The sequence below is a fragment of the Tamandua tetradactyla genome (assembly GCF_023851605.1).
Source record: "Tamandua tetradactyla isolate mTamTet1 chromosome 15 unlocalized genomic scaffold, mTamTet1.pri SUPER_15_unloc_3, whole genome shotgun sequence".
Classification (NCBI taxonomy): domain Eukaryota; kingdom Metazoa; phylum Chordata; class Mammalia; order Pilosa; family Myrmecophagidae; genus Tamandua; species Tamandua tetradactyla.
Genome location: NW_027518246.1, coordinates 403,902 through 417,789, shown reverse-complemented (window position 1 = coordinate 417,789; position 13,888 = coordinate 403,902). Strand labels below are relative to the sequence as shown.

The 13,888-nt window shown below is 36.8% G+C and overlaps 1 protein-coding gene across 1 annotated transcript in view; it reads right to left on the bottom strand.

Moving 5' to 3' along the window:
* LOC143672794 (exosome RNA helicase MTR4-like) overlaps window positions 1–13,888 on the bottom strand; it is a 90,027-nt gene extending 76,139 nt beyond the window's left edge. Inside the window, 3 exon segments of the mRNA XM_077147292.1 lie at window positions 11,400–11,466; window positions 12,349–12,579; window positions 13,508–13,888. Coding sequence (XP_077003407.1) covers window positions 11,400–11,466; window positions 12,349–12,416 — 135 coding nt within the window. The 5' untranslated portion in view covers window positions 12,417–12,579; window positions 13,508–13,888.

Below are 13,888 nucleotides of genomic sequence, written 5' to 3'. Positions count from 1 at the left end.
TTCACAGAAAAAATGTAAAAAAAAAAAAATCAACATTTCTATCTCCCGGCAGAAACTCTGTATTTATTAAGGTCTAGGACTTATCTTAGTTATCTTTGTGTTTTCCACATCGAAAGTCCTGACACTGTTTCTATATTGCTCACTGTATGATAGAAAACTAACTTATTGTATGAAGGGTCCACAGTTAAGATATGCACAGAAATTAGAAATCATAGCCAATAAACAGACATTAGACAAGATTAGCCGCTTTAAAAGTAGAAATTGCCAGTAAACTTGTGTGACTCAAGTAGAAATAAGGTGATATGGGTAGAATTTCAGAAAAAATGACTAGAATCTAAATATAATTAAGAAAAGTTAAACAATCAAAAATAAAACTTAATGAATTATACCCAGTATGAAGACTGTATTAGAAGTGTGATGTGCTAAATGGAGTCTATAACAGGAATTTGGTATTTCATACAGCACACTTCAAGACAAGAGTGAACTATGAGTTCTTAATGGTGAATGAACACTTTTGGGAGATGGGAATAGTTTTCATCGGTCTTTCCCTTAATACTAAATATTCCTCTTTAGTATGATTTCAAGAATGTTCTAAGTTTCTAATTCTGCTTTCCCGGTAGTTTGAGAAAGATGACTACTTATCTATTAAATTAAGAAAATCAAATTCTTTTGTATCCCTCAATCTCTTATAAGTACAATGAAAGTGAGTCTATCTAGACAGCCCAACCTTGGGTACAATAACAAGTTTCTGGACCTAAAAAGCTAAAGATTAGTGTCTAAATCACAACATGATCCCCACCCAAGTTAAGACCAACCATGGGACCGTATCTGATTAGTTGACCTCCTTCATGGGTCTCTCAATATTCCATGAGACATCAACAAAGGACATCAGCACAAAGCAATTAAGATTTCAGTAGCTCTGAGATTTAACAGCAACAAAATAAAAAACTGTGTTTTTATATCTCTCAGAATCAAAGGTTGTTTTTTAACTCTCTGGAAACAGTCTGAGTACCAACAACACATAAAAGACAGGTAAAAGACAAGAAGTCTGAAGAGACTAAGGAGTCAGAAAACCAGAAGAATGACTGAATCAAAAGGACTTAGCAATTAGTTACTAATGATCACTGCCAGAGCAGTTTCAAAAGAATGAAGAGAGAAAAAAATCTAATTTTAGCAGATTAATATATAAATAAACGGTTAGAAAGTGTAAACAGGGTTTCTTCCAGGAGTCTTCAAACAAATCACTCAACAGTAACTCTGAGAAGGCAGGGACATGTCTCTTTTGCTTATCTCTTTATACTCAGTACCTAATAAAATGTATTTGGCACTCAAAAATTATTTCTCAAATGGATGATTATAAAAGGGTAGAAGACAACAATGGTATGGTCTCCTTTAGAAAATGCTTACAAGAAAACAGGGGCTGCCAGGTCAAGATGGATGGAGGCTTAATAACGCGCGCATTTTAGTTCATCCTCCAGAACAACTACTAAATAACCAGAAACAGTACAGAACAGCTCCTGGGGCCTCGTCAGTGACCAGACACAGCATGCCGCAGTCTGGACCAGGTGGACTGGCTGCGAGCACCCCCCAGAACCTTGAGTTCCCAAAGCTGTGGTGGCCAGCGCCCCTCCCCCACAGAGGAGAGAGGAAAGGACTTTACCAGCAGCAGGGACTGGGCACAATCAAACACCAATTGTGGAACTAATTAACAAATTCTGACTACTAAAAATAGGTCCCTAGCTTAGGTGAACCTGATCAAAGTGGAGGTTGCTCATTTTTGCCCTGGCGCCAAGGGGGCAGGACTGACAGAAAAAGGGGAAACAAAGAAGAAGGAAACAGAGGTTTCTGTGGCTGTGTATCTACAAAGGCTTGACTGCCTCTGGATGCAGCGGCAGGACTTTTCAGGCTGCAACTGCCCTAGGCATAGGCAGAAGTGAGCCCTTTTGGGGGCTTATCTAGAGCCTGTGCCTTCCCCAGGGGAGGGGTGAAGCCCCACCTTGGTGGAATCCTTCCATCAAGGAATTCAGACACCAGGGCTTGGTAATTTGAAGCCATTAAAACCAGCCTACAACCTCTCCTCTGTCTCCACCACGCCCCCAGCAGGGAGAATCTGCCAAAGTTAAAGGTACCACATCATCTTATGCTGGTGGGACCTGCAGTCAGACAAGCGCCACATACTGGGCAGGATAAGAAAAACAGAGTCCAGAGATTTCACAGGAAAGTCTTTCAACTGCTGGGTCACACCTTCAGGGAAACCTGATGCAGGTGACTCTTTCCACCTAATAGGAGGCCAGTTTGGTCTGGGAAAATCTGGCTGGGGTCTATAATATCTAAGTAGACCCTCCTAAGTGTGTGGGGGGGAAAGGCACCACACAAGCAGGGTAAGAAACAAGAAAACAAGAGCTGAAAAATTCTCCTCTGTTAAACAAAACTTAAGCTAAAGGTCCAAATAAATCTGAACGGAATGTCAAAAAACAGACAACAAATTCATCCAGCAAGAAAACCCTAAATAAAAGAAGTGAAAGCAATCTCCAGAATAAACTAATTAAGGTAATTAAATGCCTAGACGCCAGCAAAAAATAACAAATCACACTAGGAAAATTGAAGATATGGCCCAGTCAAAGGAACAAACCAACAATTCAAATGACATACAGGAGCTGAAACAATTAATTCAGAATGTACGAACAGACATGGAAAACCTCATCAAAAACCAAAGCAATGAATTGAGGGAGGATATAAAGAAGGCAAGGAAAGAACAAAAAGAAGAAACTGAAAGTCTGAAAAAACAAATCACAGAACTTATGGGAATGAAAGACAGTAGAAGAGATGAAAAAAACAATAGAAACCTACAATGGTAGATTTCGAGAGACAGAACGTAGGATTTCTGAACTGGAGGATGGAACATCTGAAATCCAAAAAGAAACAGAAACTATAGGAAAAAAATGGAAAAATATGAGCAGGGACACAGGGAATTGAAAGACAATATGAAGCGCATGAATATACATGTTGTGGGTGTCCCAGAAGGAGAAGAGAAGGGGAAAGGAGGAGAAAAACTAATGGAGGAAATTACCACTGAAAATGTCCCAACTCTTATGAAAGACTTAAAATTACACATCCAAGAAGTGCAGCGTACCCCAAAGAGAACAGATCCAAATAGACATACTCCAAGACATTTAATAATCAGAATGTCAGAGGTCAAAGAGAAAGAGAGATCTTGAAAACAGCAAGAGAAAAGCAATCTATCACATACAAGGGAAGCCCAATAAGACTATGCGCAGATCTCTCAGCAGAAACCATGGAGGCGAGAAGACAATGGGATAATATATTTCATTAAAAGAGAAAAACTGCCAACCAAGAGTTCTAAATCCAGCAAAACTGTCCTTCAAAAATGAGGGAGAAATTAGAACATTTTCAGACAAAAAATCACTGAGAGAATCTGTGACCAAGAGACCAGCTCTGTAAGAAATACTAAAGGGAACACTAGAGACAGATACGAAGACAGAAGAAAGAGGTATGGAGAAGAGTGTAGAAAGGAAGACTATGAGTAAAGATAAAAAGAAGGAAAATTAGATATGACATATAAAATCTAAAAGGCAAAATAGTAGAAGAAACTACTACCCATGCAGTAGTAACACTGAATGTTAATGGATTAAACTCTCCAATCAAAAGACATAGTCTGGCAGAATGGATTAAAAAACAGGACCCATCTATATGCTGTCTCTACTCAAAGGACACGAGGCCAAGGGCACAAATGGACATTTACACACCAATGTTTATAGCAGCATTATTAACAATTACCAAGAGATGGAAACAGCCAAAATGTCCATCAACAGACAGTTGGCTAAACAAACTGGGACATTTACGTAAGATGGAATATCATGCAGCTGTAAGACAGAATAAAGTTATGAAGTATGTAACAACATGAATGGACCTTAATAACATTATGCTGAGTGCGATTAGCCAGAAACAAAAGGACAAATACTGTATGGTCTCACTGACATGAACTGACATTAGTGAATAAACTTGGAATATTTCCTTGCTAACAGAGACCATCAGGAGATAGAAATAGGGTAAGATATTGGATAATTGGAGCTGAAGGGATACAGATTGTACAACAGGACTGAATATAAAAACTCAGAAATGGACAGCACAATATTATGAAGCTGCATATGAGAATGATAGAGAGAGGAGGGCTGGGGCATAAATGAAATCACAAAGAAAGATAGACGATAAAGATTGAGATGGTGTAATCTAGGAATGCCTAGAGTGTATGATAGTGACTAAATGTACAAATTTAAAAACTGTTTTTGCATGAGGAAGAACAAAAGAATGTCATTACTGCAGTGTGCTGAAAATAGGTGCTTAATAATTCAACTAATGTGTGAGACTAAAGCAAAAAATGTTTATTTGGTACAAATCTATACTTTGACTAGTGCATCTCCTAATATAACCTATGTAGATAGTTGATTGAACACCTTAAGTTCATGGAACTTTGTATGGGACATGAGATTTTGTTGGTTTGTCCAGGTGATGCCCTGATGAATTCCAGAGTGATTTGATCAGTGAGTGGAAAAGTATTTGCAAAGTGCCCTTCGGGGAATGGTGATAATGGGGGAAAACTCAACTTCCCCAAGTTGAATTCTTGATATTCTCACAAGCAGTGTGGACAACCAAAGCTATAGGCTGAGCCCCCAGTCTTGGGGTTTGTTCATATGAAACTTAACCCCCCAGGGGATAGGTCAAGCCTACTTAAAATTAAGCCCAAGAGTCACCCCCAAGAGAACCTCTTTTGTTGCTCATGTGTGGCCTCTCTCTCCAGCCAACACAGCAAGCAGACTCACCACCCTCCCCCTGTCTATGTGGGACATGACCACCAGTGGTGTAGATCTTCCTGGCAACATGGGACAGAAATCCCAGAATGAGCTGAGATTCAGCATCAAGGGATTGAGAAAAACTCTAGAATGAGTTGAGACCCAGCATCAAGGGATTGAGAAAACCTTCTCAACCAAAAGGGGGAAGAGTGAAATGAGACAAAGTGTCAATGGCTGAGAGATTCCAAACACAGTTGAGAGGTTATTCTGGAGGTTATGCTTATGCATTAAGTAGATATCACCTTGTTATCCAAGATGTAATGGAGAGGTTGGAGGGAACTGCCTGAAAATGTAGAGCTGTGTTCCAGTAGCCATGTTTCTTGATGATGATTGTATAATGATATAGCTTTCACAGTGTGACTGTGTGATTGTGAAAACCTTGTGTCTGATGCTCCTTTTATCTACCTTGTCAACAGATGAGAGGAACACATGGAATAAAAATAAATAATAGGGGGAACAAATGTTAAAATAGATTTAGTTTGAAATGCTAGTGATCAATGAAAGGGATCAGTAAGGGGTATGGCATGTAAATTTTTTTTTCTTTTCTCTGTTATATTTTTCTGTTGTCTTTTTATTTCTTTTTCTGAATTGATGCTAATGTTCTGGGAAATGATCATGATGATGAATATGCAACTATGTGATGATATTGTGAATTGCTGAGTGTATGTGTTGGGAATGTTTGTGTTTCTTGTAATTTTTTTTAATTAATAAAAAATTAGAAAAAAAAAGAAAACAGGGACCTCGACTGTAAGTTTTTAAGGCAGACACACTTAGTCCAAAGTGGTAATTATTATGTCTGGATTTCAAGAGGCTGTTTTATATATATATATAAAACCTGATACTTAGAGATAAGATCGAAGCTGACAGGTTGTGGTTAAAGTAATTCAGAATACAGGAGAGTTAGAAAGACAACATCTATATTTTAGAAGCATACATACTTTTTGAGATCAAAGAAAGGTTCATTTAGTTTGGAATCAAAATTTTCTGTAACACATAATCTCACTCAAACTATCTGTATAACTCATTTGAACAACTGAAACACAGGGAGCCTAGAATAAGAGATCCTTTAATGCTGTATAACCTAATGTAATGCCTGGATATATCCTAGAGTATACTAAGCAAATAATCGAAAAGTATTGGCCATCTCTCTCCAGCCAACACAACAAGCAAACTCATCACCCTCCCCCTGTCTAAGTGGGACAGGACTCCTAGGGGTGTGGACCTTCCTGGCAATGTGGGACAAAAATCCTAGAATGAGCTGGGACTCAGCATCAAGGGATTGAGAAAACCTTATTGTGACCAAAAGGGGGAAGAGCAAAATGAGACAAAATAAAATGTTAATGGCTGAGAGATTCCAGAGTCGGGAGGTAATCCTGGAGGTTATTCTTACACATTAAATAGATATAACCTTGTTAGTTAAGATGTAATGAAGAGGCTGGAGGGAACTGCCTGAAAATGTAGAGCTGTGTTCCAGTAGCCATGTTTCTTGAAACTGATTGGATGATGATATAGCTTTCACAATGTGAGTCTGTGATTGTGAAAACCTTAGGTCTGATGCTCCTTTTATCTACCTTATCAACAGATGAGTAAAACACACAGAATAAAAATAAATAATAGAGAGAATAAATGTTAAATTTAGAAATTGAAATGCTAGTGGATCAATGAAAGGGAGGGGTAAGGGGTATGGTATATGGGAATTTTTTTGTTTTCTTTTTATTTCTTTTTCTGAATTGATGCAAATGTTCTAAGAAATGATCATGATGATGAACATGCAATTATGTGATGATATTGTGAATTACTGATTATATATGTAGAATGGAATGATATGTTATGAATGTTTGTGTTTGTTTGCTGTTATATTTTTTTAATTAAAAAATTACTAATAAAAAAAGTATTGACCAAAGAGATGGAAACAGCCCAATGTCCATCAACAGACGAGTGACTAAACAAGTTATGGTATATACAGACGGTGGAATATTACACAGTTGTAAGAGAGAATAAAGTCATGAAGCATGTAATAACATGGATGGACCCTGAGGACATCATCATCTCTGAGTGAGATGAGCCAGAAACAAAAGGACAAGTAGTAGATGGTCTCACTGATATGAACTAACATTGAATGAACTTGGAGAATTTCAGATAGGATCAGGGGTCATCAGGAGATAGAAACAGGGTAGATATTGGGTAATTAGAGCTGAAGTGATACAAATTGTGCAAAAGGACTGATTGTAAAAATTCAGAAATGGGGCGGGCCGCGGTGGCTCAGCGGGCAAGAGTGCTTGCCTGCCGTGCCGGAGGACCCCGGTTCGATTCCCGGCCCCAGCCCATGTAAAAAAACAAACAAACAAACAAAATATAATAAAAACAAGCAAATGTTTAAAAATGTTTCCCTTCCATCCTTCCTTCCTTCTCTGTCTTTCCTTCCTTTCCTCACTCTCTCTTAAAAAAAAAAAAAAAAATTCAGAAATGGATGGTACAATACTACCTGATTACAGCACAATAATGTAAGTACACTGAATGAAGCTGAATGTGAGAATGATGGGAGGAGGGCTGGGGGCACATATGACCCAGACAAAGATAGACAATAGAGACTGAGATGATATAATCTAGGAATGCCTACAGTGTACAATGATAGTGACTAAATGTAGAAATTAAAAAATGTTTTTGCATGAGGAAGAACAAAGGAATGTCAATATAGCAGGGTGGTGAAAATAGATGGCCATTCGTGTTTTGAAACTTCAACTTCCATGTGAGAATAAAGCAAAATATGTTTATTTGGTACAAAATTTATATTTTGAATAGTTTATTTCCTAATATAACTTATATGGACAGGTCAATTGAACACCATTAAGTACATGGAACCTTGAATAGGGCCTGAGGTTTTGTAGGTTTGTCCAGTGTGATGCCCCAATGAATCCCAGAGTGATTTCAACAGTAAATAAAGAAGTATTTGCAAACACCCTTTGGGGGAATGGTGAGAAAGGGGGAAAATTCAACTTCGCCGTTTGGAGAATTCCTGATATTCCCAAAAGCAGTGGGGACAACCAAATCAATAGGATGAGCCCTTAATCTTGGGATTTATTCATATGAAACTTATCTTCACAAAGGATAGGTTAAGCCTACTTAAAATTAGGCATAAGAGTCACCCCCCAGAGAACCTCTTTTGTTACTCAGATGTGGCCTATTTCTCTCTCAGCCAACATGGCAAGCAAACTCACTACCCTTCCCCTCTCTACCTGGGACATGACTCCCAGGGGTGTAAACCTCCCTGGCAACATGGGACAGAAATCCTAGAATGAGCTGGGTCTCAGTATCAACAAATTGAGAAAACCTCTCATTCAAAAGGGGGAAGAGAGAAATGAGACAAAATAAAGTGTCACTGACTGAGAGATTTCAACAGCAACAGCATCAAGAGGTTATCCTGGAGGTTATTCTTATACATTATATAAATATTCCCTTCTTTAGTTTAAGGTGTATTAGAGAGGCTAGAGGGAAGTGACTGAAACTGTAGAGCTGTGTTCCAATGGCCATGTTTCTTGAAGATGAATGTATAATGATACAGCTTTTGCAATGTGACTGCGTGATTGTGAAAATCTCGTGTCCGATGCTCCTTTTATCTATGGTATGGACAGATGAGTAAAAAATATGGATTAAAAATAAATAAATAATATGGGAACAAATGTTAAGATAAATTGAGTAGAATGAAATACTAGTGATCAATGAAAAGGAGTAGTAAGGGGTATAGAAAAAGAGGGGGAACAAAGGTTAAAATATATTGGGTAGATGGAAATACTAATGGTCAATGAGAGGGAGGAGTAAGGGGTATGTATGTATGAGTTTTTTCTTTTTCTTTCTTTTTCGAGTGATGCAAAAGTTCTAAAAAATGATCATGGTGATGAATAGTACTCTGTGATAATACTGTGAGCCACTAATTGTACACCATATATGGAATGTTTGTATGTCAAAAATATTCGTGTTTGTATGTTGTTCTGGTTCGTCAATTAAAAAAAAAAGTAATGGCCAAGTCCCTTGAGGGATGGGAGAAAAAATAGGGAACTATCAAACGTTACCATCAGGAAATCCGCTGATACTATGTCAAACTTAGGGACACCCAAATCAATAGGCCATGTCCTTCATCTTGAGGCTTACTTTTGTGAAGCTTAAGTAGGTAGTGGAGAAGCTTAGCCTACCTATAGGTATGCCCAAGAGTGACCTCTGGAGGACCTCTTTTGTCGCTCACATGTGGCCTCACTCTCTCTAAGCCCAACTATGCAAGTCAAATCATAGCCCTCCTTGCTATGTAGGACATGACATCAGGGTGAAAATCTCCCTGGTGATGTGTGGATGACTTCAAGGGATGAATCTGGCCCTGGCACTGTGGGATCAACAACTCCATTCTGAATAAAAGAAGTATAACTAATAGAGCAGCAGTGAGAGAGAGTTCAAACAGAGTCGAGAGGCTTCTCTGGAGGATGCTCTTTTGCAAGCTTCGGTTAGATACTGCTACCTATTACAACCTGCCAAACCCCAACCAGGGTCAATCCAGACAATCCTAAAGAACACTAGTGTTTCATGAACTAATGTAACTTTCCAGAAACCTACAACCTCCAGATGGGTCCCTGGACCAGATAAGTCCTGAAACCTAGAGGGCCCAGCCTCTCCAGAACATCATATCATTCCATTTCCCTACCCCATATTAGTGACAGACCCTTCCAACATGAAAAAGTTAGAATGGCCATAGCCCAAACACCCTCTAAAGAGAGGGCTAGAAAGATTAAAGGTGATGGTGGAGTCATATAGAGAAGATAGGATTTAACAAATGAATACAATTGCTGAATCATTAAAGTGATATCTCTTTTAGTATCCAAAATCTTAGAGCAGCTAGAAGTAAAAAACCTAAAATTGTGGAATTGTAATCCATGTCACACTCTGAAATCTGTTCTACAACTAACTGTTGTACTGTGCTTTGAAATTTATTACTTTTTTGTACAGACGTCATTTCTCACAAAAAAGAAAAAAAGTCTATCGTGATGACCAGTAAATATTTATTCCTTCTAGTCTCCTATATTCTGGAGCAGCTAGAAGGAAAAATCTGAGATGATGGTATAGTAGCCCAGGTAAAACTCTGGGATCTGTCCTCTAACTACTTGTTGAAAACTGCTTTGAAAACCATTGCTTTTATGTCTTTGTTTTGTACATATGTTATACTATACAATAAAAAAAGTTGGGAAAAAAAAAGAAAACAAGAAGAAAAATAACACAGCAGCCGTAAGTAGCCTAAAACAAAAGAGAAGCTTTTCCATGTTTATAAACTGATAGAAAAGGGCAAACAGAATAAAATGAGACTGTAGAAATAGAAAAGGGAAATGGAATAATCAAAGTGTCTGTCAAGGCAGGAGCAACAGCACTGGCAGAGCAATCCTTCTTAGCTTGGTAGGCAAAGTATCATTTCCTTTGATACACAGGACTAGTGCACACAGGCTTGTGAAAGAGATTATAATCAGAGGATACTCCAACTCAATTTCTTCAGTCCTCTACATGAAGAAAAAAGTAAAGTTAGTTGCTAAGAAAGTGAAAGGAGGTGACAATGCAGGATTAGAAGGGAAAGAGGATAAGAGCTTCTGATCTCTTGGGAGTAGGGCTTGTTTCTTTTATTGCTTTGTTTTGTCTTTTGGAACCTCAGAGCATCAAACAGGATACAATATAAGTATTCGGCAAATAAGTAAAAATGATTAATTTTGCAAACCTAAATGCTATTTCTAAAGGAAGGAACATAAGGGATTTTCAGTAGAAAAACAGGGATTTTAAAAGATAAGGTCCTAAAGCTATATCAAGAGCCATTTTTGTTCATTTGGAATTTCTTTGCTTATTCAACAGAGACTTTTTATAAGACTCTCCAACTACCTGAAACTAGAACTTGTAAGGTTCTATCATAATGATAAAAGACTTAATAGAAGGAAACAGTGTCAAAGTTCCCTGTCCTAAGTTTATAAACATTTACAGCTAAATACTACTATATACATTATCAGTGAGCACTTTTACAAAGAAAATGCAATTTGCATGAGCAAGACATGAAACAGAACAAGATGGGAAAAAGGAAACTTCTGCTACTTGACCTTAGGAGTACAGGAATGAACAAGCATAACACCTATTTTGTGCTGGATACTTTACCCCATTTTTCATATAATCTTTACAACCAACTTATTAAGTAGATCCCATTATCCCAAATTAAAATACACTGTTTAAAGAAGTGAAAGAAATTATCCAGGACTGTAGTTAATAAAAGTGGTGGGTGAGGATGTGATCTCAGGTGTGATTATAAAGACCTAGCAACTTTACTAGACTATGTGCATGCAATCAAAACTGTTTAATATTTTAGAGATCCTCAAGGCTAAATTTTTGGTTGACTGTTACACTAAACACTTCAAAAAATCTTTGTATTTTTAATATATTTATAATATACTAAACTTAATATTAAATAATATTAAATATTTATAACACCAACTAGTGTATGCTGTTTGTGCTTACCTCATGTGTACAGCCTTCGACAGTTTCAACTGCTTGTACCTTGACTCTAGGCATCAGGTCTGCCAAACTTAAAAAGAAAAAAATTTTAAGTTACACAAAAATAAATTATTTTTCTATAATTAGGTAAGTCTCCCAAATGCATTGTTAAGAAAAATGACACTGCTTGATTATAATTACTTCAAACTGGAAGGACTTTTACTGTTAAGAATATTTGAAAAAATTTCACATTATATATTTTACGTGTTAAGAATTCAAAATAGCTAGTATCCTTGATAACAAATACAGATGAAATAGACTGCTAGTTGGATTATTAAAACAATTATATCAGGTTAGAGCCAATAACTATCCTGAATAAAAAACAACTCTACAAAGCACCGTCACTACATCAAAACACAAAGGTGATTATAAAAACTAATACATGACAGGAAGTATAAAATAAAAAAGCCTACTTTTGTAGTAGTGTGTCTGATTCTTACATGATTTTCTAAATTATATTCAGCTAAATTCTCTGTTTAGACCACAAAAGGACATAGATTATAGATAAACTGAAGAAAAATAGATGTACTTCTGGACTATATTATTCTCTTATTTTATGTACTTCTAATTTTTACAAATATCATATTTTGGATAAAACCTAAGAATCACTACAATAAACAGCACTGCCTTTAAATATCAGTATTATTTGTAACCTATTCCACTGGTTTGGGCACACAGTGCATCTTAAATATTCTAATGGCACATCTACCACCATTTAAGTAGCCAATTTTGCTAGCTACGACAGCTAATCAGTTAAAAAAAATTTCTAAGAACAGTAAATTTCTTCATGGTAGAGCCAAGATAACATAGGAGACACAAGAAAGGAGAAACAAAGCCACCATCAGAAAATAGGTCAACATAAGAAATGAAACTAAGTTATAGAAAGTTCCATCTTTCAAAATCAGAGAAATACCAGCTAATTTGTCCACATATATCCATGGGCCACTCTACTGCTTCAGGGGTCTTGAGGCTCACAGCCATTCCATTTGCTGCTGCATGGGACACTGATAATTTAATTCCTCCCCATGTTCCTTTTCACTGATTCCTTCAAATGGATCAATTTTATTCCTTCCTTTTATTTCACTCTTCTCCAGGGATTGTCTTCTTATGGTATTTCACAAATAAAAGAAACATGTCTTTTCTCCTTTAAATAAAAAAAACAGGCCTCAAGATCCTTTCTCTAAATACACTCCAAAGTATTTAAAGACGAGTCTGATGACTCCCAGGGATACAAACCTCCCTGTCAACGTGTGACAGAAATCCTAGTAAGAGCTGTGACTCAGCATCAAGGGACTGAGGAAACCTTCTCATCCAAAAGGGGAAAGAGAGAAATGAGACAGAATAAAGTGTCAGCAGCTGAGAGATTTCAAACAGAGTTAAGAGGCTATCCTAGAGGTTATTCTTATGTATTATACAGATATCCCCTTTTTAGTTTATGGTATATTAGAGTGGCTAGCAGGAAGTACTTGAAAATGTAGAGGTGTATTCCAGTAGCCATGTTTCTTGAAGATGATTGTATGATATAGCTTTTGCAATGTGACTGTGTGACTGTGAAAACCTTGTGTCTGATGCTCTTTTGTATCTATGGTATGGACAGATGGGTAAAAAATATGGGTAAGAAATATACAAAATAGGGGAACAAAGGTTAAAATAAATTGAATTGACTGAAGTACTAGTGGGCAGTGAGAGGGAGGGGTATGGGGTGTGGAATGTATGAGATTTTTCTTTTCTCTTTTTTATTTCTTCTGCTGGAGAGATGAAAACGTTAAAAAAATGATCATGGTGATGAATACACAACTTATGTGATGATATTAGGAGCCACTGATTGTAAACATGTGAAGAATGTTCGTATGTTTGTTGTTTACAATAAAAAATATATATATATGAATCTGTTCTAGTCTCCCAATGCCCCCAAATTTATATAAATGTCCTATATCTATGTTTGTAAGAGTACATAAAGAACATTTATCTTCATTTCACTAAGCAAAAACTTTTATAAAACATAAACATAAGCAATTTTCAAAACTTCCCAAATTAAGAGCTCCCAACATTTATGACAATGGAAATAGTACCTTAAGTCTTCAGTTATTGACTCTTCTACCCTGGGCTTCTTTCCAAAAATGGATTCATCTGTGCCTTCAAAATCTCCATCTCTCTTGTTTTTTCCACTATTAGTTGAATCCAATTGAAATTTACTATCAATACATTTCCTGAAAAATAAACATCTAAAAATTAATTCTACAGTTTATGTTCTAACTTTAGGGATGACACAATAAAATGAACACCATGAGCAGAAAAAGTCATTTAAACAGATGAGTGCTACAAATAAAAACTGGCTGCAGCCCCAAATGCTCTAACTTAACCAGGAAAACTGAATACTACTCCTTTTGGATCTCACAATTTTTTGGAACTTTGGTTTAAAATATTTTAAATCCCACATTAATATAACCATT